This window comes from Lepidochelys olivacea (assembly GCF_965140295.1).
Source record: "Lepidochelys olivacea isolate rLepOli2 genome assembly, chromosome: 11".
NCBI classification, from domain to species: domain Eukaryota; kingdom Metazoa; phylum Chordata; order Testudines; family Cheloniidae; genus Lepidochelys; species Lepidochelys olivacea.
In genome coordinates, this window is record NC_140421.1 from 37,312,385 (window position 1) to 37,339,284 (window position 26,900).

Below are 26,900 nucleotides of genomic sequence, written 5' to 3' on the forward strand. Positions count from 1 at the left end.
CTGTTTTATACTAGTGGGTGAATATCATTTCTGCTGTACGTTATGTAAGTGTGTAAAAGATGTAACAAGATTTGGCTACAAATCACTCTAAATACAGCAAAAACAGGGGTTTTTTTTGAAGTAACTGACATTCCACAGTCAGTTTTTTAAAATTTTTACTTTACTTACGCAAATGCAATAACAGTAAAATCAAGCCAGTTCCAGGGGTCTCGAAGAAAAGTAAAACCATCTATACAGAAGCCTCTTGCAAGAATTTTTATAAGGGATTCAAATGTATAAATTCCAGTAAAAGTGTACCTGAGAAAAAAATATCCAAGGAAGAGTTAATGGCCCTAATCAACCAATAGTGTGTCAGTATAATCACAAGGAGAGTCATACAAAAATATTAATTTTTAAATATACTACCTTTGCTGCTACTGGATCAAGTTTAGTAGACAGTTCATTAAACCTCCACTACAAGATTCCAGTGCCTTCTAACTAACATCATTTTTGTGTCTCTCTCCTTTATTTTTTTTTAAGTTAATTTAGAGCTCAAAGAATGTCTGGGCACAGAAAATCTGTTTACCTAAAGAAAAGTTACACCATGGACATCTGCAGTTTAAGTCTGCATACATCACACTCTCAGTGAGATACAATCCTTGCTCCAATTATTTGGTGGCTGGCCAGGAGACATCCTGACTAAACTCCTGCATCTGCATTGCATGAGTTGGCAGGGACTTGGTGCAATATAGAGGCAGTACATTCAGCACTTTATGAAGGAGGAGCAGTTATACTGCTCTTCAGTTACCTCTGTAGCCAAGAAAGAAACAGCAGTGATGGATTGCAAAGACGGTTCCAGCCAAAGAAAGTTGTTCACACAATGCAGAAGGACAAAAAAAATTATCATAGCTATATTATATATAAACGTGCATGATATCAAGTTTTCTCAACAAGAGTTGAGGGCATTACTCACAAATGGCAAATCCTCAAGTTAGAGTTATGCAGGTTGTCTCAAACAAGTGAAGATAAAAATCTTTATACCTCCCTACACAAATGTTTCTTGTGTATGACTAAGTATGTTACAGAAAAAATATTTTAGAAACGGTAAAGAAAGTTTAAATTATTTTTGATGGTGCTATTTTTCATCTATATCTGTCTGTAAATAAAACATCCTTGGTTAGCATAAGTCCAAATGGACAGGGCTCAGAAGGTGAGAAAAAACAATATAAAGTAAAAGATTTTGTTATACAGCATGTTGGGGAATGCGGGGGGCGGGGTTGCTGGTAAGTCAAAAATTCCAGTTAACTAAGAGGGATGGGGGTCATGGCTGGGGCGCAGACTCTGGGAGGGAGTTTGAGTGCAGGAGGGGACTTGGGGCAGGGTTGCAGTAGGGGTTTCAGGGTGCTGGATCTGGCCAGTACTCACCTCGGGCAGCTCCCCGCAAGTGGCGACATGTCCGGAGAGGCATGGGCCAGGTGGCTCTGCACACTGCCCCCCAAGCGCCGCCCCTACAGCTCCCATTGGCCGAGGTCAATGCTCCTAGGCAGAGGCATGGCCATGCAGCTCTGAGCGCTGCCTCCGCCTGCAGGTGCCGCCCCCACAGTTCTCATTGGCCATGGTCCCTGGCCAATGGGAGCTGTGGAGCCAGCGCTCGCGGGGCAGTAGAGTCCCCATGGCTGTCCCTTCACCTAGGACCATTGACCTCAGCCAATGGGAGATGTGGGGGAGGCACCTGTGGGTGGAAGCAGTGCACAGAGCTGCCTGTCCCTGCCTCTCCAGGCAGGGAGCTGCCTGAGGTGAGCGCCACCCAGATGTGACACCCCAAAACCCTTCCCATGACCCAACCCCCTGCCCCGAGCACCCTCCCATATCCAAATTCCCTCCCAGAGCCCACACCCTGCATCCCCTCCTGAAAGGCTGGTTTATAGAGCTTTCCAGTTTGTAAAGTGACAGATAACACGTTTTCTTGTACATTTTAAAAATGTCTAAAAATGACCTCAAGTTGCTTTTGTTAAAAAAATAAGAAGCAACAGAAACAACCTCAAGTCAATTTTCTTCCATCCAGGATTAAGAACGGGTGTTAGGTCTTAGAGATGGGCCTTTGAGCATGCCCTGAAATTGAAGAAACCTGGGCTATTTCTGTCAGGGCTGAGGTGGAAGTACATTCCAGAACTGATGGTTCCCCAAGGCTCTCCATTAGCAGCTCCCTCTTTTATATTGAGAGGCTTCACTTCCCTTCTTGTCCACAGAGAGAGAGTGTTTTTGAAAACAGGCAAATCCAAAGATGCTTAAGGCTTTATTTATAAAAAGTAACACCTGAAATTCCATCCTGAATCAAACAGGCAGCCAATGCAGATCAGGAAGCTCCAACGTCATGTGCTCCTTTGAGAAACATGATTCAATAAGCAGACTCCTGCATTCTGCACTTGTTTCACTTTCTGAATTGACTTGAGGTGTAGAGCACTGCAGAGCACACTGAAGTAATTCAGCATTGAGGAACAGGGCCTGGATTATACTAGCAAGGGTCACATCTAATAAAAGCTATCACAATCTCCTGTCTGGATGAAGCTGAAGAAAGGCCTCCTCAGAGACTTTTGATATATGATTGTCTAATGGCAGTTGGCCATTAATAATATCCTCAGATTGTTTATGTTAATGATGAACACACACTCAAGAAAAGCCTGGAAAATATGGTCATCACCATAATTTCTGGAAGCTTCCCTCAACCTAACAGCTTCATCTCTGTCTTACATGGAGTAAGCTTCAGTTAGCTAGCTCTCATCCAAGGGTCAATCTCACACATACACTGGATAAGATATTTGACAACACTAATTGGTTGGATTAGATAGAGATCTAGAAATTGATCCAAAGCCTGCTGAAGTCAATAAGATCATGAGTAAATGCCCAACTCCAACCTCTAGAAATGATCAGGCAAGGAAGGAATGGAGCCACCCAAAAACAGACCCATCCACTCCCATTACAGTCTGAAAGCAAGGCAATAACACCTCATAATCAAAGACACCAAAAGCAATTGACAGATCTAACAAAGTCATATGAACACTTGGGACCAGATTCTTGTCTAGGATCCATTCAGGGTTGGAGTGGAAGAGTGAAGGAGAAAATTATAGCCCCTTTATGCTTTGGGCTGATCTGCACTGACACTAGAGACTGTGTTCTAGGTGAGAATTGATGAAGTGCACCACACTTGGACTTGTTCCTATACTGTGGACTACAGTGGGGCTAGCAGAGGTTTTTAGAAAATGGTCCTGGGAGGAGTTGCCCTTTCATGAAAGTGTCTTGGAGGAATATTTTATTTTCCCTTTGTGGAAGACTTCTAAGGGGTCAGGAATTAGATACATTGGCAAGACCCATCAGGGAAAAATTGTAAGGCATGTATTTGCCCTTTGCTTGAATTCAAGTCAGTGACCCATTTTTAATTTTTATATTTAAAGAAAAGTAGGTGGTTCATGATGGCCAAGAAAAGCATCTTAGGGAGACTAATTGTATTATTTTTCTTCTGAATAGCTATCTTCCTTCTAAGTAAAAGAGGAACATATCTCAGTAGATAAGTGGTTTATACCAACAGTGAAGAGAACTTTGTATTGCTAAAATTATGGCAATGTCACAGCCTTACTTCCACCAGAGTCTGCCATGCATAACATGTGGTGATTCGAGCTAAAGAGAGCTGGGTGGCAAAGCAAAGGTCTAACTTTAGAAATAATAAATAAATAAATAAATAAATAAATAAAAGGTTCAGCTCTTGATATGTTATGTTACATTTTCAAATATTGCACAAACATTAATTAGTTAATTCTCAACATCTCTGTGAAGCAAATATATACTTTATAACATCATTTTTACTTACTCTACATTCTTTGCCCAATCTGGAGGTTTACTCAATGTCATAAATACACAGTTAGTCAGAATAGTGCACATAATAAGTATGCTGAATAATGTAGATTTTTGTTAAGGAACATATGATGACAACTTAAATGCAAGAAACTATATCACATGAAATGTAAGCAGTTTCCCAGGATATGGACTGTTAATAAATGTATATGATACAAATTAAGGAATTTCATAAAAGTAACTGTCAATTAAAGTTATAAGAAAAATATTAAAACAGTGGCTGTTTATGCTAATTCTGTATTCTAGGAGTATACATTATCTTTTTCTTCCACTGAATTTAATTGGTGGTTCAACCAATGTGATTAATTTAATTCAGATTTACTCTAAGAGGAGAAATTAAGAACAAAAACGTATTTCAATTTTAAAACAACCCAATGTTACTAAATATTAAAAACATACCCATTCTAAACAAACTACATGAAAAGGATATGAATGAACCAAAATCTTGATAGCTGCTTTTCTAAGAGGATGGAAAGGAGATAAAATGTACAAGGCAGGTGTGGCACTGAATCGGAAGATTGCCTTCCCTCTATTCAATACTATAAAAGTCTGGAAAAAGGAAAATATACATTTAGAAAGTCTGAACAAACGTTTTCAATCACAATTAAGTAATTTTCACTGTTAGATATGTTTATGTTGCCTGATATACAGCATTGCTATAAACACCCAGTTTGAGTCTGCTGCTGTTATTCATGTTAGTGGTCCCATTTATTTTTCATGGTTTAATGGAACTACTTGCACAAACAAGCATCAGGTCAAAAATTTCAGCAGGAATAGTAATAATAATAATAATAATTAATAATAAAGATATTCACGGTCTCACTCACTCTTTTAAAAGAAATCTTTATTTCTACATTTACCTGATATGTGATAGAATAATACAAACTGGAGGCAAAGTATTAGACAGACAGACTCTCTCTCTCTGAGAAATATAATTTAAGAAGATTACACTGTAACCAAACAGTGGCATGACTTTAATCTCTCTTTAAAGGTGAAAAATGAACCCAATGATATTATTGACACGCATGGTCCAACTGAATGTCCAAAGAGGAACTTTAGCTCTCAAATAATACCTGTTTTGAGCACCTGAATGGCCATTTGTGCAAGTCAAGCACTTTCTGATATTAGGTTCATCTTACTTAATCATTGCAGCACTTTAGAATTGTGTAGCAGACACACCCTGGTGTTTTATGGATTTATTGTCTTCTCAGTGGCACAATGTAACTACCATTAGGACTGTTGAACTGGTAGACACTTGGGAGACAGAGTCAAACAGAGTCATAGAGAAACTGTGGGATATTTTATGACTATTTTCCTTGTTCATATTTCTAGAATTCTGCCTGCTACTATTGTCAGATTGAGAAACTGATTTTTTTCTGGCTCGTGTTATTTTCTTAAAAATTGGAGTTCTATTTTTTTTCCTTTGATCCTTTATGTTTACTTTTGATCCAATAGGACTATTAAACTCCAGTACTAAATTGGGAGGAAGTCATTCTTTTTCTTTCACTATTTCATGTTGTTTATATCTTCTTACTTGTAGATTCCATCCTACACAGATGGTGTATGGATTTAATTATAGACTATAACCTGTTCCTAAATTATAAATTCCTTCCTTCTCTCAATTTCTTCCTGATTATGTATTTAAAGCATAATTTTATTATTTTGTGTTCATTTCTGCACAGCCACAATTTGCTTCTAATTTTGTTTTCTTTTTTCAAACTGATTTCAGCTTTGTTTCACAATCTTCTGCATCAACTTCCCATTTTGCATTCTCTCATGATTTCTTCCCCCCATCTCATCATCAGTCTATGGCTTCCATAGTCACCTTAGTAGTCTTCTTCTATTGGTACTATTTTGAATATGGGAAAGTCAATTTTCCAGTTGGAAATGTATATTTTTTAAAAAAATCTTTGTTTCCTCTTCACAGGTCTGATCCTGTAAACACATACAAGGTCAGTGTCTTTACTCATGTGAGTAGTCCCATTGACATCAGTGGCATACTTACAGCCATAAAATTATTTATTTGTGTAAGTATTTGCAGGATTGGGCTGCACACCTATATCTCTTATTTCACCACTTAACCTCAAGTATTCAGAAAGGAAAACAACAGCTAATTAGCTGAAACAACCCTTTCACTGAAATTATTCAACATATATATAGAAACACGGAGAAGTTTGAAGAATCAATAATATATAAATTACATGTGTTCTGTTGCTGCCCTAAATCAAGTATAAATAGCACTCTCTCCCAGCTTTCTCAATGCCTAGTTGAAATGTGCACTTGGATATAGAGAAGCTGCCTAAATACAAACCCAAGCAAGACTAAGGTGATTCTAGTGGGAAGAATGAAGAACTTCCCTCCTCTAACATTCCTATTACTGAGGACATTTGACTTCAGATTGTTTCATCAGGTCATTTTCATCATTGGGGGTCAAATTTACTAGATGCCTAAATAGACTGTTAAAAACCATCCACTTCCATAAGAACTGGCCTATCAGACTCAGATCTAGCTACAATGGTGCATGCATTTGTAACCTCCATGTGTGATTATTGTAATTCTTATCTAAAACTGAAATAGCCCTATCTGCTATAAAAAGCAGCACCCCATTGCTTAGTAATGCAGGTTGCATGAGCACATTACCCCAATACTCCATGCTCTATACTTGCTCTTTACTGAACACAATTCAAGGTGCTTTCCATAAGACTAGCCCTAGGTACCCAAGAGATCAATTATTCCTCTGCATCCATGATCTCCCATGACAACTACATTTCAGCTGAACAAAGAAACTGTTAACCAATAGGGGAAGGCTTGCAAGCACTGGAGGGACACCTTTTATAGCAGTGGACCTAGGCTATGGAACTCCTGCAAAGAAAAGAAAAAAAGAATAAAGGTGCTAACAGGCTTTAACAATTTTATTTGTTTATAAACTTATGCAGCCTTAACAGGATCCTGTCAAGTTCAAATTTAGCTTAATGTTTAGTAAAACAAGCATTTATAAAACCTAAGATCAACAGCAACATTTAGTAATAGGTCATGTTGACTGGTCTTTACATATTTACAACAGAAAATATTAACTTTTTAGTAGGGCTTAGTAGAAAAGAAGCAATTTTCTTCACTGGTGCCAGACTTTTATATTGATCCCAAACCAATTAGTTACAGTCATTAACCATTTACTTTCATATAAATTTATATTATTCATGCGGGAATGAGGCAGAGGGACCCTAGCTCTTCTTTACTTTTCACTTTCTATGTAGAACCAATTAAACTAAAGGGGTAGATGCTGTTGCTGTGACACAACTTCCCAATTGGCCACATGACATCATCATATGCTGAAAGAGAGTGTTCTCTTCCCTATCTGTTCTCCTTTCAGTAGGGGTATATCTCGCTGGTTAACAATATGTTCTCCCTGTGGTGGATGCACTCATCATGCTCCATACCCTACAGCCTGCAAGATCACATCCTAAGTATCTAAAACACTTCCAGATCCTCATCTAAGATACACTTCTTCTCCAGGATAGAATGCATAGAGTCTTGCATGGATATGCTCTCTGAGACTTGCATATTTCCTAATGACATGAGTCAGCTTTGAGAATGGCGAAGGGGTGGGATGAACCTCTTTCATTAGCATAGACAACTTGGTTTTCATAGGCCAGGTGAAGAGCCAATAGAATGGGGTTTCTCCAATACTTTCATGAGGTGTACTCTGAACATCCTCTAAACCATGACACAGTGCAACAGGGAAGGGTGTATCTTGACATTCCTCCAGTATGCCATCTACATGCTACTTCAGAGTCCCATGCAGTCTTTACACGATCCCACTTCTTTGAAAATAGTACACAGCAGATTTATAATGCACTGTACCAATACCTGTCAGAAAAACCTTCAAATTCTCTTGATAAAAAAGGTTTCCCCATTATCTGCCACAAGAGTCTATTGTAGGCCAAACATCATAAATAAAGTGGTTAGGAAAGAAATGAGCTTCCTTGAGGCATCTAGTGAAATAATGACTGCAAAGGGGTAACGTGAGTAATAGTCTATAATGGTCAACAGTGCCACACAGTCCAATTGAGCAGCCTATAATGTCCACTTCAATTCTCTCCCATGATTATCAGTTACTAAGGAGCCAGTAGTTCTATGCATTGTGCAAACTGAGCATGCCTTCACACAACAGTCTATACCTGAATGCAGCCCTGCCCACCAAGCATAACTATGCAGAAGTTCCTTCATCTTTGTAACTCCCAAGTGTCCTTCATGAGCCACATCTAGGCCTGTTTGTTGCAACGCTGCTGGGATGATCTCCCAGGCTCCTCTGCATGTCAAGTGGCATGTCTTTAATATAGGGTCAGAACAAATTTTATAGAATATAGACAAAGTTTTCTTTAGGACTGCATCCATCCAGTCCACTGGTACAGCATGCATCACCTTGCACAGTTTAGCATCTTGAACAGTTAGGTCAAGCAGTCTGCCTTAAGCCAACTGGCATATCTTTCAGTAAAAAGCATACGGTATATGCTGCTGTTTCTGCATATGAGGGTACCAAACCAGCAAAACTTCCAGGAGCATACCCATGACTTTTAATGTGTACCAAATCAAAGTCATACTGCTGCAACTGAATAAACCAGGGAAGCAGTCTTACATTCAGCAGGTCAATGGCTTTATCACAGAGGCCCAAAATAGGCACAGGATCAGTTTCTAAGGTGAAATGTCTTTCCACTAAGTTGACTTTGATGCATAAAATAGCAAAAACCATAGCCAAGAATTTTAGATCAATCTGGGAATACTTCGCTTCCATCGGGATGAGTGTATAGGATGCAAATATAAACCAGCCATGCCTCCTAGAGCACAACTGCACTTGACACCAATTACATGCATCAGTCTGAATTCATTACGGGCTTTCCATGAATCAAAATAAGCACAGGATTGGATCCCACAGAAGGCTTGATGCAGGGTTTCAAAACACTGCTTTGCTTCTTTAGTCCAAAAGAATTGTCCCCGGCCCTATTAAATTCCACAGCAGCTTGGCAAAGATACTAAAATGGAGGATGGTCTCCTATGTATTAAGCCAGGCCAAGGAACAAAAACTGCTATGATCAGTGGGTAATGGTAGCAAAACAACAACTTGTAGCCTTTCTGGTGTCAGTTTCATACCATTGGCTGACAGAGAATGCCTTAGAAAAGCTACAGGATCTTTTGCAAACTGCACTTGACCACATTCAACTTTTTGCCAGCGTACTGGAGTTGAGTTAGCACCTGATCCAGAATAGCATTATGCTCAGGAAGGGTCTTTGGAAAGACAGTGTCATCCAAATATCAATTTGCACCCTGGATATTATCAAGGAGCTAAGAGACCACTCTCTGAAATACCTCACGAGCAGAGATTAAGCTAAAAGGCAGTCATTGATACCAGTACCTCCCAAATGGCACGCTGAAAGTCAGTAACCACTGTGAACTTTCAGCCACAGGTATCTGCCAATAATCAGATCGGTAATCCAACACAACAAAAATCTGGCATGTCATCTCTTTGAAGGTTAGCATAAGAACATAAGAATGGCCATACTGGGTCAGACCAAAGGTCCATCCAGCCCAGTACCCTGTCTACTAACGGTGGCCAATGCCAGGTGCCCCAGAGGGAATGAACCTAACAGGTCATGATCAAGTGATCTCTCTCCTGCCATCCATCTCCACCCTCTGACAAACAGAGGCTAGGGACACCATTCCTTGCCCATCCTGGCTAATAGCCATTAATGGACTTAACCTCCATGAATGTATCCAGTTCTCTTTTAAACCCTGTTATAGTCCTAGCCTTCACAACCTCCTCAGGCAAGGATTTCCACAGGTTGACTGTGCGCTGACTGAAGAAGAACTTCCTTTTATTTGTTTTAAACCTGCTACCCATTAATTTCATTTGGCGGCCCCTCGTTCTTATATTATGGGAACAAGTAAATAACTTTTCCTTTTTCATTTTCACTAGCAATTGAAACTACTCATGTTTCACATACTTAGTAAGTGCCCTAAAATCTGTGTATTTCAAGTGTCACCATTTTTCTTGTATAAGATCATGTGAGTAAGCTCCAATCTGTGAACCCTTCTCCCAAATGATACCATTATCTTTCATGAGCTGCAATTCTGTTCAGATCTTGTCCACAAATGCAGGAGATATACGACATACAGGCAGTGCAAAGGGATTGGTGTTTGAATTCAACTGCAGAGAATACACATATCCCATGGACAAAACACTATTACCATTAAATAAACCACTGGGTCTCTGAACAATACACTGGATATCCTTTTCTATTCTAGCTGACATAACCACACGTTAGCTGTCCTGTGTTAATTTATGCATAACACCAAGCTGCAAGCACAGATCACAGGACAATAATGGAACATCTGTAGCCCCACCTTTAACAATATAAAACTTTGAAGTCAAGGCTATGCCTTTGTAGAGCACAGAGCATACAGCTTCATCCACTGTCTGCAAAACATACAAATTTCCAAGCTTTCATAATCATTGTAGTCAGGCTAATGTCCAGATTATGAACTAACCCAAAGGGGAGAACACTAATCACAACACCTTTGTCTACCATGAACTTCAGCAGTGTACCATTAATTTCTACAATACAGGATAACAGCTCTAGCACCTTGCCATATGAGAAGATCATAAAGAAAATATTAGGGTCCTGGGTAAAGGTGATCTAATGCAACTTCACATTCACAGTATGCAACTGAGGCCTTAGATCATTGTGAAACAGAGCACAATAGCACACTAATGTCAAGTGTCCTTCCTTCCCACAAGCCCAGCACATAGCAGTTCTACCTAGACGAGCAGGGAAATTGGCCAAGTGATCCACACTACTATAGTGGAAACAATGAGGAGCTGTTAACTTTTGTTGCCGAAGCTGTAGGGCAGAAGTACATGTGTCGTACGATTCTGGAAGATGGAAGTAGGGAGCGCGGCTGATGGTTTAAGCGTAGACAAAAAGGTAGCAGCAGTCTGAGACACAGAACCCCTTTCATCTTGAGCCCTCTCAAATGCCACACTCTTAGCAACCATGGGATCAAAAGTTAGAATTCCAGCATCTTTTTCAGCCAGTAACCATTCGCCCAACTGGTCATTTGCTACACCAATCACAAAATATCCCTGAGCATGATCATACCATCCCCAAATTCACAGTCCTGGGCCAACCACTGCAAACATGCAAACTCACATACAGTTTTGTTCGGCTGCTGTCGACCATGAAAAAACATTTTCCTCTTTAGCCGAACAGAATCTCCAGTCCCAAAATACTTGTTGAGACTCTGCACAGCCGCATCAAAGAAGGACTTGGGCTCTGAGAGTCCATCATAAATATCAATGTCAACACAGCCTAAACAGTGGAAAACTGCAGGATCTGCACATTATTTGGAATTTTCCATCACCAGTCAACAGCCAAACGATGCACAGGCAGCATAGGCTGAAGAAAGGAAGCATTAGTCACCATAATATTACATGCTGGTGCAACCCAGAACAGCAATCCCAAAACACAAGGAAATTGAAGGGAAACACGCAGGTAGGTGGTCAATCAAAACCTGTAATTACCATGAACTAGGTAAGTCAGCAACAGCCTGAACAAAATATAACTGTTCAAATGCCAGGTATGTAGCACCAGGCACTGAGTAGCTGCATATACTCAACACTATGTGTACACACACAAACTGGAACTGAGTCCAGGGAACAGGAACCAGAACATAAACAGGAACAGGGAGCAGGAAGCAATAAGCAGGAAGGCAAACCAGTCCCCCTCCCCTACTCAGATGGCAAGCACTCTGAGGAATATATGGTGTGGCAGAGCTCCGACCTTGTCCCCATGTGTCCCGCGCTTCCAAGCGGTTTATGCTAGTTTCAGAGACTCATTGCAACCCTCCACGTATCCCTTCTCTCTCTAGGGCCAGGGATACAGTCTACTGAGCCTTTTTCATCATAAGCCAGCAATGGAGGTTGGTGAGAGAATTCCCACAGTCTCTGTTGCTCCTACGGCCTCATGCCAAAACAGTTTAGCCTCCAGTCCTGACAGGGGCCTGTTTTCCCCTCCCATGAGGTGCTTCTGTAGTGGTGGGTTGGGGGGAACCCGGGACCACCCTCTGCTCTGGGTTCCGGCTCAGGGACCCTAATGGTAGCAGCTGTTGGCAGCCAACCTTTTACTGCCAGAGTCACTACATTTCCCTGGGCCACTTCCCCACAGCTCTCCTGCTTCTCCCTTCTTCACCCTTACCTTAGGACTCCCTTACCAATGACCTGAGGGTGTCTTCATTAACCAGCCCTTCAGCCACACTTCCTCTCCTCTGGCTCCTCTCTGCCTGACTGGAGTGAGCCCTTTTATATTATTAGAGGGGCCTTAATTAGAGTCAGGTGGTCACATTAGCTTATTGGCCTCACCTGACTCTTTGCAAGTTAATTGGAGTCAGGTGTTCTCATTAGCCTGGAACAGCCCCTACTCTGGTCAGTTAAGGAACAGAAAACTTAATCCAGTGGCCAGAAAATCTGCCTTCTGCTACTCTGCTGTAGGTCAACCTCCTCCTGGCCCTGGCTAAAGTGGCCATCTATAAAACCAGGGTGAGGAGGTTGGCCGATGCAGTCTCCTGTGACTGTGGGGCCTATTTCCGATCCTCTGTCCGTTCACGCCTCTGGGCAGAGTTCCTCTGGGCGGCGTCCACTGACTCCCTTGACGCCTTTGAGGAGCAGTGGGCACTGTCCGGGTCCTCTGCTCGGTGTCCCCATCCAGTTCCCTTCGTTTGACCCTTTGACCGCGAAAGTGAGCTGTAGCTCACGAAAGCTCATGCTCAAATAAATTGGTTAGTCTCTAAGGTGCCACAAGTACTCCTTTTCTTTTTGCGAATACAGACTAACACGGCTGTTACTCTGACTCCTGTCCCTGTTGTTCATTAGTTGTCCCCCGTAATTGTTTGGTTTTCCAGGTCCTGTGGACCCCCCCCTTAGGCTGGGGGGGATCCTTTAGCAGTGGGCAGGCTTTGCCCGCCCATTTCCTGGATCCCAATAGGGCTACTCTGCTGTACCCAACTGGCCTGTGTCTATCACAATGGTCATCACCGAAAAGCAGCGCATCCTACCAAAAATGGAACATTTACAAATAAATTCATACTGTGGCCACAAAAATCAATTTGTGTATGTGACATCACAGGATGTACATGACTTTCATTGAGGCTGCCAAGCTGGCCACTCCCATGCTACAGTAGGTTTCAAAGTCTAACAGTGCATTAAATTCAACAGATGCAGCATAAGAATAGGTTTAGTAAACAGCTACCTTTTTATTGACGTAATATGGGTCCAGGTCCTCCAAGGGTTCAGACACCATTCCCGGAGGTATGTCACCATAAATAAATGGGAGTGTCTTTCCTGCTTCCAAGTCACTATTTGGCTTTGGACCATTTTCTTCATTGACATCATCATCTTTATGGTCTTGTTTGATACGATTAGCCTTTTCTTCAGTGATACGTTGTTCAATAGCTGCAAGAGACTCTCTAGTGAAGTAGAAGAAGCTGTCAGGTCCCGGTGGTACCAGCAGTGCCTGTGCCATCTTTTCATTCTGCAAATTTTAATTAACGTTTAGCCTCTTGTATAAAAAAGTTCTAGAGGAACAGAAAAAAAAAGTTAGGAAAACAAGAATGCAATAGGAACAAAAATCAAAACACTCCCTGAAGTTTATTTAATGGCTTATCTGGTTTTACCTACCAGTAACTGAAAATGTAAACTATCTAAAACATTAAGGTTGAGATTTTTCAAAAAGATACCTGAGGAAACTGGGTACCTAACTGCATAAGATCACTGCATAAGAATCCACTTCTGCCACAATATCAATGGGATTTATCTCCTGAGTAGCTGGTCCTGCAGGATCAGATCTAAAGCAGAAATCAAACTCTTGAAAATAATAAAGTTTATGCCATTAATACATACTATTAGTTTCTGGTATGTATTTAAGTTACCTACTTAAAATATGAATGGACAGCTACAAATAATGACTAAAATCTTTACAATTACTGTTATTTGCCTCCTACCCTCTCCTAAAGCATTGTACTGTAAGGGACTTGAATTATTTCACAGCTACCTAATAAAAAGCTAACCACTTAAGCTTTTCCATTCCATTCAAATTGTATCTTTGGCATAGTGACACCGATTCTTTTTGGCAAAACTGGAGGGGAAGCAATAGGGACTTCACAGCTGAAGCCATTGAAGTTAACTAGAGACCATGACCAAATTTGCATGAAATTTATTACTTTTCCTGCCTGAGGAAAACCCAAGACAATACAATTTTAAAAAGTCAGGAAAACAAAATCAGACTATACATACAATCTTCATTGCTAGTTTCACAACTCCTTGATCTGTCTTTGCAGACAGACAGCCTTATACGTCACAGTAAACTGTGCTGTGCCCTCTGCATATACTTGGCCTGATTTTCATAGGTGTTAACTACCTGCAGTTCTCATTGGCTTCCACGGAACCCATCGGTACTGAATTCTTCTGATGATCAAGCCAACTTCATAAACAAAAGTATGATGAGATAATGAGAAAAGTTCATAACTTGACAATCAGCTTTACTTTTTGTAGTTCAGAATGTTGTAAGTAATAAAGGCTAATACCATTTGTTTCCTGAAGTGACCCAATAATTCCAGCAGCCCCGTTAAGAAAAAATAATTTATTACAGTTGCCATTGGTGAGACCCCAATCCCACAAAGGTTTGTGTCTGTATTTAACTGTACACACTGAGTTGTTCCATTGACATCAATGGTATTACTCAGAATGTATAAAGCTAAACACGTAGTTAAGTCCTTATGATATTAGGTCCAATGGTTGGAAAACACTTTCCAAAACAGCCCTGTTTTTATGCCCTGGGAGCTTTTCAGAATATTCACCGTTAGTTTTCTGTAAAGTTATTTTATTTGAGACACTGGATATCCACTATAACTTGATAGCAGATTACTTTCCACTCTGCTTTAAAAATATCGAATATATTTTGAACCAATACTAAAGGCTTGTCTACATGAACATTAAGTTCATGGCAAGCTGGGGTGCGAATCTACCCTGCACTAGCCTGCTTCGCTCTAACTGTCCATATAGACCTTGCTGATGCACATTAACAGTTCAGTTGATATAGTCCAATATTCTAGAGGATTAGAACAAAGACCATTAACAAATTGTTAATGTACATAAGCAGGGTCCACACGAACAGTTAAACTGTGGCAGACTAGTGTCTATTAGATTCATACCCCCCAGCTGCAAACTAATTGTGTAGTTAAGCCCTAATATTCAAGTATATTTAACTATTCATCATGAGATGTACTTCTTAATCTTTCATACTGCTTGATAAAATGAAAACAGTACTCTTTTTTGTTAATTATCACCATGATGAATGCTGCACAAGTCAGATGCAACAGTACAAATGCTGAACTTGTACAACTGCCAGAAAACAGGAACAGTGTCATGTATTTCAGTAACTAAGAACAGATAAAATGCACACGTTGCCTACACTACCGGGGTAAGTCGACCTAAATTACACTACTCCAGCTACATGAATAACGTTTAGGTTGACTTACTGCAGTGTCTACACCGCACTGCGTCAACGGGAGATGCTCTCCTGTTGACTTACTTTACTCCTCTTGTTCCTGTGGAGTACCGGAGTCGACTAGAGAGCACTTCGCAGTTAATTTAGAGGATCTTCACTAGACCCGCTAAATCGACCCCCGCTGCATTGATCGCAGCAGCGTCGATCCCTGGTAAATGTAGACATGGCCCTAGTCCACTCAAGTGGCACACACTGTTTTCTGCAAGCCTATTAACAGTAATATGCAGGTCTGGACTGTGCTTGCTAATGTAAATTTCCTATTGTCTCAGACACTACAGAAAGAAATACAAGACACCAGGAATGTAGTTTAACACACCTTTCAACTATTCAGCAATAATTCATCCTTCCTTTATAATCTGTTCCACCTGGTGGAGGGCCACTGCCAGCCACCCAGCCACCCACCTGGTCAACCTGTTCCAGCACTGTTGCTGGGACGCATTGCCCTCCGCTTTTACCAGCATTAAGGCAGTGGGGGAGAGAGAGTTTTCTCTTCATTGAGCCAGACATAGGAGCCCCATCCAATGTTCCCCAAGTTCTTTCAGAGATGCTTTCACTTAATCCACTTCATCGGGGAATCAGCCCACTATGGAACAAGTGACTGCACTGGGCACTTGGCAAATTGCAACAAAATGAATTTAAAAATCTATTCTATGCACTGAGTTCTTGGGCTGCTGTGGGGAAATGAAATAACCCCACGCTGTGAGAGAAAATTTCCTTCCCAGCCCCAAACAAGTGGCTAGCAGAAGTCCACTGCAAGGCCCACCAAACCAGTCCTACTCTAATGTCATGGGGAGGAGGAAGCTTTTCTTTCTAGCAGAAAGCCTTTCCCTTGGATGCATGGGAACCAACAATCTTATGCTACACCGTTCTGTACACACAATCAGTCAGTCACAAAGCTCCCTCCCTCAGGCCCATTAGGAGGCCGGGGGTAGGTAATCCTTAAAGGGGCCAAAGCTTCCTCATCTCTGAGGCTAGAAAAAGGATGGAAGGTATAGTGTAAACCCTTGTTCACTGCACACTACTTCTCTGCTTCTTCGCCCAGTAAGTCAGTCGGACCTTATTATAGTAGTTTAAATACTTGAATTGTTTTTAAAACGAGCATATTATAAAGAATTAAATAAATGAATGTGATTCTCTCCCAATACAATGTATTTCTTTGAGTCTCTGCTAATCAAGGAAATAGCTTAATAAGCATGTTTTCTAACTCCAGGAGGGTGTACCAATTAAAAGTATTCCACTGCAATAGAAGTATTGTATTTCCACACTGTTCTATACAATGTGTAATATTAAACAGTCTCAAAAATCCTACCAATATGCAGATTTTCATAATATCGTATTAATCTGCAGCATTTATACTTCATATTTCATGTATTATACCAATAACTTCATCATTTGCTTTGCTTTTAAAAGTAATTTGTGTAGTAACAATAAATCTAACACCTTTTTGGACTCTCATAATTCCCTATGGTCTTGTTACGTGGAATGATTGTTACATAATTATTAAATTTTCATTCTTTTCAATGTTATGTAATTGTTTGACAAACAAAGGACTTTAAAGAGAGGAGCCTTACGGCACAGTTTGGATTTGCCTTGGTTTGCCATGGCAACACTTTCACCTCCCTGGGGGCAATCTTACCCTCCCTCCCAGTGATGTGTAATGTTGATGTTTGTACAGGTGTGATGATAACTGCTGTTAATCTCCAGATCTCCAAAACACAACATGATTCAATATAAACCTCTAAAGCTGACCAGGCCATTAAAAGTTCGGTCAGCAGCATAGCGGGGTTAAGGCAGGCTCCCTACCTGGCTCCATGCAGCTCCCAGAAGCTGCCGGCATGTCCCTCAGCTCCCTAGGCGCAGGGGCAGCCAGGGAGGCTCCGTGGGCTGCCCCCGCCCCGAGCGCCGGCTCTGCAGCTCCCGTTGGCCGGGAATTGCAACCAATGAGAGCTATGGGGGCGGTGTGCCTGCGGGCAAGGGCAGTGCGCAGAATCGCCTGGCCACGCCCTCTGCCTAGTAGCCAGAGGGATGTTGCCACTTCCCAGGAGCTGCCTGAGGTAAGCAACGCCCTGAGCCCACACCCCGAATCCCCTCCCACATCCAAGCTCCCTCCCAGAGCTGGCACCCTGCACACCCTCCCATATCCCACTCCCCTGCCCCAGCCCAGAGCCCCCTCCCACACTCCAAACTCCTCAGCCCCACCCTCCCACCCACAGCACACACCTGCACTCCAAACCCCTCATCCCTGACCCCACCCCAGAGCCCACACCTCTAGCTAGACCCCTCACCCCCTCCGCACCCCAACCCTCTGCCCCAGCCTGGAGAAAATGAGCGAGTGAGTGAGGGTGGGGAAGAGCGAACGACGGAGGGAGGGAGGATGGAGTGAGTGGGGGGTGCCCTCAGATAAGGGGCAGGACAGAGGTGGGTCCTTAGGGCAGTGGGCGGGGCAAGGGTGTTCAATTTTCTGCAATCAGAAAGTTCGAAACCCTATTCCTTCTATTTCCACAAGACCAACTGATTTTCCAGACATTCAAAAGAATCACAAAGCATGCCATGATGATCAATATCTAAAAAGAATTACCTGATAACATCCTTCTAGATCAAGTGGTTAATATTTCTCTCTATAAAAGATTATGAGTCACTATCAATTTTTCTAGCCTTCAGCTACCCTTCCTGAAAAGGTCATACCTAAAACCCATCCCCGTCCTCACCCCAAGTGCTTACTGTGGAATATTCTCTGACTCTGTACTGTATTTGCTTCACAGACAGAGGCTGATACTAGGATAGCTAATATAAAACAGCAAACTGTCAAAACAGATGCATTTGTTTACTTGTGACTATCAGCTACTGGCCAAGAAAATTAAGAGTTTTCAGCCACATTCATGTTTTCTTGTGTGTTTTCCTTTAGAACCCTAGTTGGATTTTCCAAATGATTTGATACAGGCACTAATTTTAATAATCTTCAATCACAAAACAGGGCCAATTCTCAAAATAATTTTACAGTTACATAATATACATTCGTATATTTCAAAATCTGAGTATTACATTTAATAAATCTCACTTAAACAGCTATTTTTACATTGGTGAGTGAACTGACATTTTCCCTTTGGCAGTGAATAAATATTACTCTTAACTATTGCAGATTCATCCATCTGAACTGGATTTATTAAGCAACATTTAGGCAATGTATGTAAGTGCCAAAATATCACTGCAATCATCTGTTTTGATTAAATTAGTGGTTAGCTCATGTATCTGCTAACTGCATGATTTCAGTCTAGTCACGAATTTTTATAAGGGTATGTCTACACTATGAAATTAGGTCGAATTTATAGAATTTGATTTTTAGAAAGCTATTTTATACAGTCTATTGTGTGTGTCCCCAGTAAGCGCATTAAGTCAGCAGAGTGCGTCCACAGTACCGAAGCGAGCGTTGACTTTCGGAGCGTTGCACTGTGGGTAGCTATCCCACAGTTCCCGCAGTCTCTGCCGCCTATTGGAGTTCTGGGTTAAGCTCCCAATGCCTGATGGGGCAAAAACATTGTCACGGGTGGTTTTGGGTACATGTCGTCAGTCGCTCCTCCCTCCGTGAAAGCAATGGCAGACAATCATTTCGCGCCTTTTTTCCGTGTGGGCGCCATCCTGCTTTCAGCAGACGGTGCAGTAGGACTGCTAACCATCGTCATCGAACCACCGCCTCTGCTGCCACTCTGCTCTTCTGCTCTTGTCTCAATAGCGAATTTCTCCAAGTTGTCTCTCATGGGCTCCCGCTTCAACTCTGCACTCCTGCTCTCATGAATCCACCTCACAGGTCATCAGCCACCACTTCCGCTGCCACTCCGCTCTCCTGCGGACGCCATACCATGGCACACATGGAGCCCGCTCAGATCACCACGGCAGTTATGAGCATTGTAAACATTTCACACATTATCATGCAGTATATGCAGAACCAGAACCTGCAAAAGCAGGCAAGGCGGCGATGGCAGCGCAGTGAGGAGAGTGATGAGGACATGGACACAGACTTCTCTCAAAGCACGGGCCCCAGCAATTTGGCCATCCTGGTGGCAATGGGGCAGGCTCATGCCGTGGAACTCCGATTCTGGGCCCGTGAAACAAGCACAGACTGGTGGGACCACACAGTGTTGCGGGTCTGGGATGATCCCCAGTGGCTATGAAACTTTTGCATGCATAAGGGCACTTTCATGGAACTTTGTGACTTGCTTTCCCCTGCCCTGAAGCGCAAGAATACCAAGGTGAGAGCAGCCCTTACAGTTCAGAAGCGAGTGGTGATAGCCCTCTGGAAGCTTGCAACACCAGACAGCTACTGGTCAATCGGTAATCAATTTGGAGTGGGTAAATCTACTGTGGGGGCTGCTGTGATCCAAGTAGCCAACGCAATCACTGAGCTGCTGCTATCAAGGGTAGTGACCCTGGGAAATGTGCAGGTCATAGTGGATGGCTTTGCTGCAATGGGATTCCCTAACTGTGGTGGGGCCACAGATGGAACCCATATCCCTATCTTGGCACTGGACCACCAAGGCAGCCAGTACATAAACCACAAGGGGTACTTTTCAATAGTGCTGCAAGCACTGGTGGATCACAAGGGACATTTCACCAGCATCAACGTGGGATGGCTGGGAAAGGTACATGACGCTCGCATCTTCAGAAGCTCTGGTCTGTATGAACAGCTGCAGCAAGGGACTTATTTTCCAGACCAGAAAATAACTGTCGGGGATGTTGAAATGCCTATAGTTCTCCTTGGTGTTCCAGCCTACCACTTAATGCCGTTGCTCATGAAGCCGTACACAGGCAGCCTGGACAGTAGTCAGGAGCTGTTCAACTACAGGCTGAGCAAGTGCAGAATGGTGGTAGAATGTGCATTTGGACGTTTAAAAGCACGCTGGCGCAGATTATTGACTTCGTTAGACCTCAACGAAACCAATATTCCGATTGTTTTTACTGCTTGCTGTGTGCTCCACAATATCTGTGAGAATAATGGGGAGACGTTTATGGAAGGGTGGGAAGTTGAGGCAAATCGCCTGGCTGCTAATTACGTGCAGCCAGACACCAGGGCAGTTAGAAGAGCGCAGCAGGGTGCGCTGCGCATCAGAGAAGCTTTGAAAACCAGTTTCATGGCTGACCAAGCTACGGTGTGACAGTTCTGTTTCTTTCTCCTTGATGAAAACCCGCACCCTTGGTTCACTTTACTTCCCCGTAAGTCAACCACCCTCCCCTCTCCCTTTCAATCACCGCTTGCAGAGGCAATAAAGTCAATGTTGTTTCAAATTCATGCATTCTTTATTAATTTGTCACACAAATAGGGGGATAACTGCCAAGGTAGCCTGGGAGGGGTGGGAGAGGAGAGAAGCACTGGGTCGGGTAGTGGAGGAGGGAAGGACAAGGCCACACTGCCCTTCAAAACTTATTGAATGCCAGCCTTCTGTTGCTTGGGCAGTCCTCTGGGGTGGAGTGGTTGGGTGCCCGGAGCTCCCCCATCCCCCGCGTTCTTGGGCATCTGGGTGAGGAGGTTATGGAACTTGGGGAGGAGGGTGGTTGATTACACAGGAGCTGCAGTGGTGGTCTTTGCCTTTCCTGCACCTCAACCATACACCGGAGCATATCAGTTTGATCCTCCAGTAGCCTCAGCATTGCATCCTGCCTCCTTTCATCATGTTGCTGCCACCTCTCCTGTTGCTCCAGCCACCTGTCCTCACGTTCATTTTGTGCTTTCCTGGACTCTGGCATTGTCTGCCTCCACGCATTCTGCTGGGCTCTTTCAGTTTGGGTGGACTGCATGAGCTCAGAGAACATTTCATCGCGAGTCTGTTTTTTTCGCCTTCTTATCTGCATTAGCGTCTGGGACAGAGATGCTAGTTGCAGCATTGAAACATTTGCAGCTGCGGGAGGAAAAAAAGGGAGATTAAAATTGAAAAAGACACATTGGCCATTTAAAAAGGAGGAGCTGATGTTTTCGGGTTAACGTGCAGCACAAACCCAACTAACCCCTCCCCCCCCCACACACAACCAATTCTCTGGGATGATCGCTTCATCCCCGCCCCCCACCGCGTGGCTAACAGCGGGGATGATTTCTTTTCAGCCACAGGAAAACAGCTCAGCAGGAATGGCCACCTCTGAATGTCCCCTGAATAAAATTCCCCTATTTCAACCAGGTGACCATGAATGATATCACTTTCCTGAAGATAACACAGAGATAAAGAACGGATGTTGTTTGAATGCCAGCAAACACCAGGACCACATGCTGCCATGCTTTCTTATGCAATAATTCCAGACTACGTGCTACTGGCCTGCTGTGGTAAAGTGTCCTACCATGGAGGACGCAATAAGGCTGCCCTCCCCAGAAACCTTTTGCAAAGGCTTTGGGAGTAACTCCAGGACAGCTTCATTGAGATGTCCCTGGAGGATTTCCGCCCCATCCCCAGACATGTTAACAGACTTTTCCAGTAGCTGTATTGGTGGTAAATGCATCCCAAGTCTTCAGGGCAAAGTAATCATTAAACACGCTTGCTTTTAAACCGTGTGTTATATATACAAAGGTATACTCACCAGAGCTGCCTTCTCCACCTTCAATCCGGGAGCCCAGGTTGGGAGGGTATTGGATCCAGGGTGATAAACAGTTCCTGGCTGTCAGGGAGAACGGTTTCTCCGCTTGCCTGGTATGTGCTATCTTCCTCATCCCCCAAATCCTCATCCCTGTTGCGTGAGACTCCCCCCTTGCCTCTTTGGTAGGCTTGCCTAAGCTCCTTAAGTTTCATGCTGTGGGTCCCTGTGATAGCTTCTATCCTTCATGCCCTTGGAGATTTTTTCAAATATTTTGGCATTTTGTCTTTTGGAATGGAGTTCTGATTGCATGGATTCATCTCCCCATACAGCGATCAGATCCAGTACTTTCCGTTTGGTCCATGCTGGAGCTCTTTTGCGATTCTGGGACTCCATGGTCACCTCTGCTGATGAGCTCTGCATGGTCACCTCTGCTGATGAGCTCACCACACTGGCCAAACAGGAAATAAAATTCAAAAGTTTGCGGGGCTTTTCCTGTCTACCTGGCCAGTGCATCCGAGTTCAGAGTGCTGTCGAGAGCAGTCACAATGGAGCACTATGGGATAGCTCCCGGAGGCCAGTACTGTCAAATTGCATCCACACTAACCCAAATTTGACCCGGCGATGTCAATTTCAGCACTAATCCCCTCATCGGGGAGGAGTACAGAAATCTATTTTAAGAGCCCATTAAGTCAACAAAAATGGCTTCGTTGCGTGGACGGGTGCAGGCTTAAATCGATCTAACGCTGCTAAACTTGTAGTGTAAACCAGGGCTAAGTGACAGCAGTATTATTACTGATTTTAATTTATAACAAAATACCCTTAATCCTGGGTAGATTTACATAATTTAAAATGATACAAAAATATTAAAAAATTAAAAAATAAGACTCTCTCTATGGTAGGCTGAACTAGATTGAACCCCATCCATATTAACAAATCAACCAGACAAAAAACTATGCCTATATTCATCTTACCCTCTCATAGAAGTTCCTGCTTTCAACTCTCACTATAATCCCATTAAAAAAAAAAGGATCTTGCCTCTTGTCCTTGTAGGTGAAGAAACTTGTGCTATTTCTGACCTAACAGGTGGGGGAATAACTAAATTCCAAAAGTCAATGACTGTTTAAAAGAAGGGTCCTACCACCATCATCCCTTTTTAACTTAGGGGGTACGGATAACCCAAGTGCCTCTGCTAATCACAGGTGTAGCAGTATTACAGCGCTTTATATGTGAGAAACTGCAGCTTAAAATTCCACTTAGAAACTGAGAGGCAGGCAGTGTAAAATTACAGAATAGCATGTACCTTCAAGTGCAAAACATTGCTTAACCAACCGGAAGCCTCATTCTGCACTGCCTTACATTTCTGAGTTGTCTTAAGGTGTTGCCCCACACCAAGCATGCCATAGTAATGCAGCATCAAAACTAAATGTAATGCATCTTGTTTTTTAAAGTCCTAGATGTAATACATAATGCCATAGTATTTCTAATCCAGACCTTTTTCAAGACAGGACCACTTTATCCTTGAGTTTCTTATGTTAAAACCTAGGACTGAACCAAGTAACCTCACATTTGTATAATATGCATAGAAGAATCACCACTCCAGTTACCTTCAATAAGTTACACAGTAAACACTATTACATTCAAACTTTTCACATTTTTTCCTAAACAGACCCTACAAACCAACAAGAAGAAATCTGACCTTTTCCTGTTTTAGTGTCAAAAAACATAGCACCGAGCCACATGAAGTTCTCTAATGCTCATATCGTCCAACACTGTCAGGAGCTGAATGCCTGCTGAAAGCTCTCAAGGTCACTTCAATGGGAGTTGAAAGTGTTCAGGACCTTACAGAATCAGTCCTTTAATGAGAGAACAAGTGCGGCAAGTCTGCAAATGCAGCTTATGTCATGTCTGCCAACACTAGAGCAGACTCAAATAATGGGAATACTCCCTCCAGTGTCTGAATCTATTGTGGGTGTGCCCTGCACATTACCGCTGCAGAAAGGCACAGCTCTTCTAGGTCATCCTAAAGGGAAATTCCGCTAGCAAATCTAGTAGGAGCTGCACTAAAGTTGTCTCAACTACCAGTTGCTCTTTGCACATTTTTCTTGGCTTTACTGTACTCAACATGGATCCAATGCAGTAGAAATAGTAACATGTGGTGATCACTATGTTTACACAACAAGAGAAAATGATTTGTTTCCCTTTCTACAAATCATAAAGGATAGGTGCCAGAAAAAAGGGCCAGGTGAGCTAAAGAATTATCAAAACTTAAGTGCAAAATAAGAGCTACAATGGGTGGGCACTGATCCAAGGCAGTGCAGTATGTCTGAAGCAGAGGACAGCTTTTATATATGTGAATCAACAAACCACAGCTCCAGGACAATTGCAGCTCAGGGCCTCCATCTGTAATAACTGTGGAATTAAAAACAAGTTCCCTATAGCATAATTATTTAAAAGTCAGTGTACCAAACTCAGAGTTGGTATGAAATAGATGCAAAAAGTGGTGTGAAGCGGATTTACACCTGCTTACATCAAGCCTGAAACTGAGCCTAAAGTCTCATTCTACTTTTCTAAAAATAATTTTACAAATATTCCAATTTTATAAATTCTGTGTCTTAATGCATGAGAAATTAATATAATTCAATGAATTTTCCTCCCCCATTCCTGTGCCCAATTACAAGTCTATACAACAAAATGTATTCTCCTACTCATGATTGCCTGTTATTTTAGACTTATTACTTGCCAAAATTCCACTCAAAACTCTTTTTCATCAAGACACGCCCTGAATTTTACTTCAGTTCCCAGTGGTAATGTCCTAATCATTTTAACTCTGGCTCACCTCTCCCTCTGAGCATCTTTTTTTCCCACACACACCGCTTTCTCTTGTAATCTTTTCTCCCAAACACCTCAAGCTCTGTTCAAGCCTCTGAAAATCTGTTGCTGAGCAACAAGCAAGAAGAACTAGGATGCAGCTCTCATTTCTTAAAGGTGCAACAACCCTTTTAAAGATGAGAATTTTACGTTTTCCTATCTGATTGAGGCATCAACATATAGTTGGTCTTCCAGGATACTACCTATGATTAGAAATGCCCTATAATCCATATAGGGGCCAGGAAGCTCCTTCTGTTAAAAATCCTTCATATAGACAATAGTTACTCCAAATCTTAATGTTGTTTACTGTGAGGAAACTACAGCATGTTCTCTCTTTAGGGGAGGTATTAACAATGTGATGAATCAGCTGAACTTTGATGGGTCAACAGAGGGCAATGTGATCAATCTTCTTATGGTCATTCTGCTGCTGGTGTTTTACTTTGGCAGGGTAAGATTGCACAGCACTTAGGAGGAGTGCATTAAAGATACAGGATGTTTGGAACTCTGAAGGTAGTTGGGAAATAGTATTGGATGCTAGAGCCCTAGTAGTTGAAGCGTCTGTGGTGTCAAGGGAAAGTTTGGTATTGCAGCATGCTAGAGAATTACAAGTGAAAAGCTCAGTTGCAATGAAGTGAAAGGGACAGATGCAACAAACCCTTGTGCTACAGATACAGTTACGAGGTAATTCATAACGAGTAGAACCTAGATCCTTCAGTTTCATCAATAAAAGTCTCTACTACTTGAACTAAAGGCAAAGCTCTCCAAAAGTATCTGGGGGTTACAGTGGATCAAAAATTGAATAAGAGTCAACAATACGATGCAGGTGCAAAAAAGGCTAATATTCTGGGGTTTATTACAGGAGTGTCGAATGTAAGACATGGGAGATAGAGCCAAGTACCACGGGACAACTGAGTGCCACACTTTAGAAAAGATGTGGACTAACTGGAGAGAGACCTGAGGAGAACAACAAAAACAATAAAAGGGTTAGAAAACCTGACTTATGAGGAAAGATTAAAAAAAAAAAAACCTGAGCATGTTTAGTCTTGAGAAAAGAAGTCTGAGGGGGGACCTGATAACAGTCTTCAACTATGTTAGGGGCTATCATTCAGAGGATGGTGATCAATTGTTCTCTATGTCCACTGAAGTTAGGACAAGAATTAATGGGCTTAATCTGCAACAAGAGAGATTTAGGTTAGCTATTAGGAAATATCAGGACTTTCCAACTATAAAGGAAAATTAAGTCCTAGAAGAGATTACCAAGAGAAGTCGTGGAATCCCCATCGTTGGAGGTTTTTAAGAGCGTGTTAGTCAAACACCTGTCAGAGATGATCTAAATTTATTTGATCCTGCATAGGCATCCAGACTTCATGACCTTTCGGGGTCCCTTCCAGCCCTACACTTCTATGATTCTATAAGGGTGTGTAGTATTAAGTCCCTTATCCTCTTTGTGAGTCAGCCACTATACAGTGATCATCACACACACACAAACACAATGCATGTGCCCTTGTCTGTAGGCAAAGCTGATCTTGAGCATCTAATGTGTACAGAAGTTCAAACTCAACAAATGAATACCAGTCTCTAAAAAGCCTATGTGATGCAAACAAGAGACAATTATTAAATACATCACATACTCTTCCCTATGGAACTTGCACTAAAGCTATAGCTACAGGTCTCTACAACTTTATTATATATTTCTACTATGTACACCTAAGAGCCCTAGTCATGGACCATGGTGCTAGATGATGTAAAAAAAGAAAAAGAAAAAACCCTTCCCAGTTTGGGGGCTTGCAAGAACAGCTCCCAGCAATTCCCACAGCTAGCAATATAGAGGGAGACACTGTGGAACTGAAACGGAGGCTCTCTACCTTGCCTGTGCTTGAGACACACAAACAACCTGGGCAGCATGGACCAGGAGGCTGACTGATGGGCTGGACAATAACTGCAGACTCCAAAGAGCATGAGATTTCTCAGACA

At 42.3% G+C, this 26,900-nt stretch overlaps 1 protein-coding gene and 1 long non-coding RNA gene across 2 annotated transcripts in view; both read right to left on the bottom strand.

Annotated features, from left to right (window-relative positions):
• The window catches only part of LOC311528422 (sodium channel protein type 2 subunit alpha-like), a 202,780-nt gene that overhangs the window by 119,659 nt on the left and 56,221 nt on the right, over positions 1-26,900 (bottom strand). The window contains 5 exon segments of the mRNA XM_084643439.1: positions 169-297; positions 3,845-3,925; positions 4,306-4,313; positions 4,315-4,437; positions 13,188-13,469. Coding sequence (XP_084499565.1) covers positions 169-297; positions 3,845-3,925; positions 4,306-4,313; positions 4,315-4,437; positions 13,188-13,460 — 614 coding nt within the window. The 5' untranslated portion in view covers positions 13,461-13,469.
• LOC311528595 lies at positions 20,827-24,944 on the bottom strand. Its single transcript, XR_014713642.1, has 3 exons — positions 24,895-24,944; positions 22,062-22,506; positions 20,827-21,394 (listed from the first exon to the last, which is right to left on the bottom strand). It is a non-coding gene; the product is annotated as an uncharacterized lncRNA (long non-coding RNA).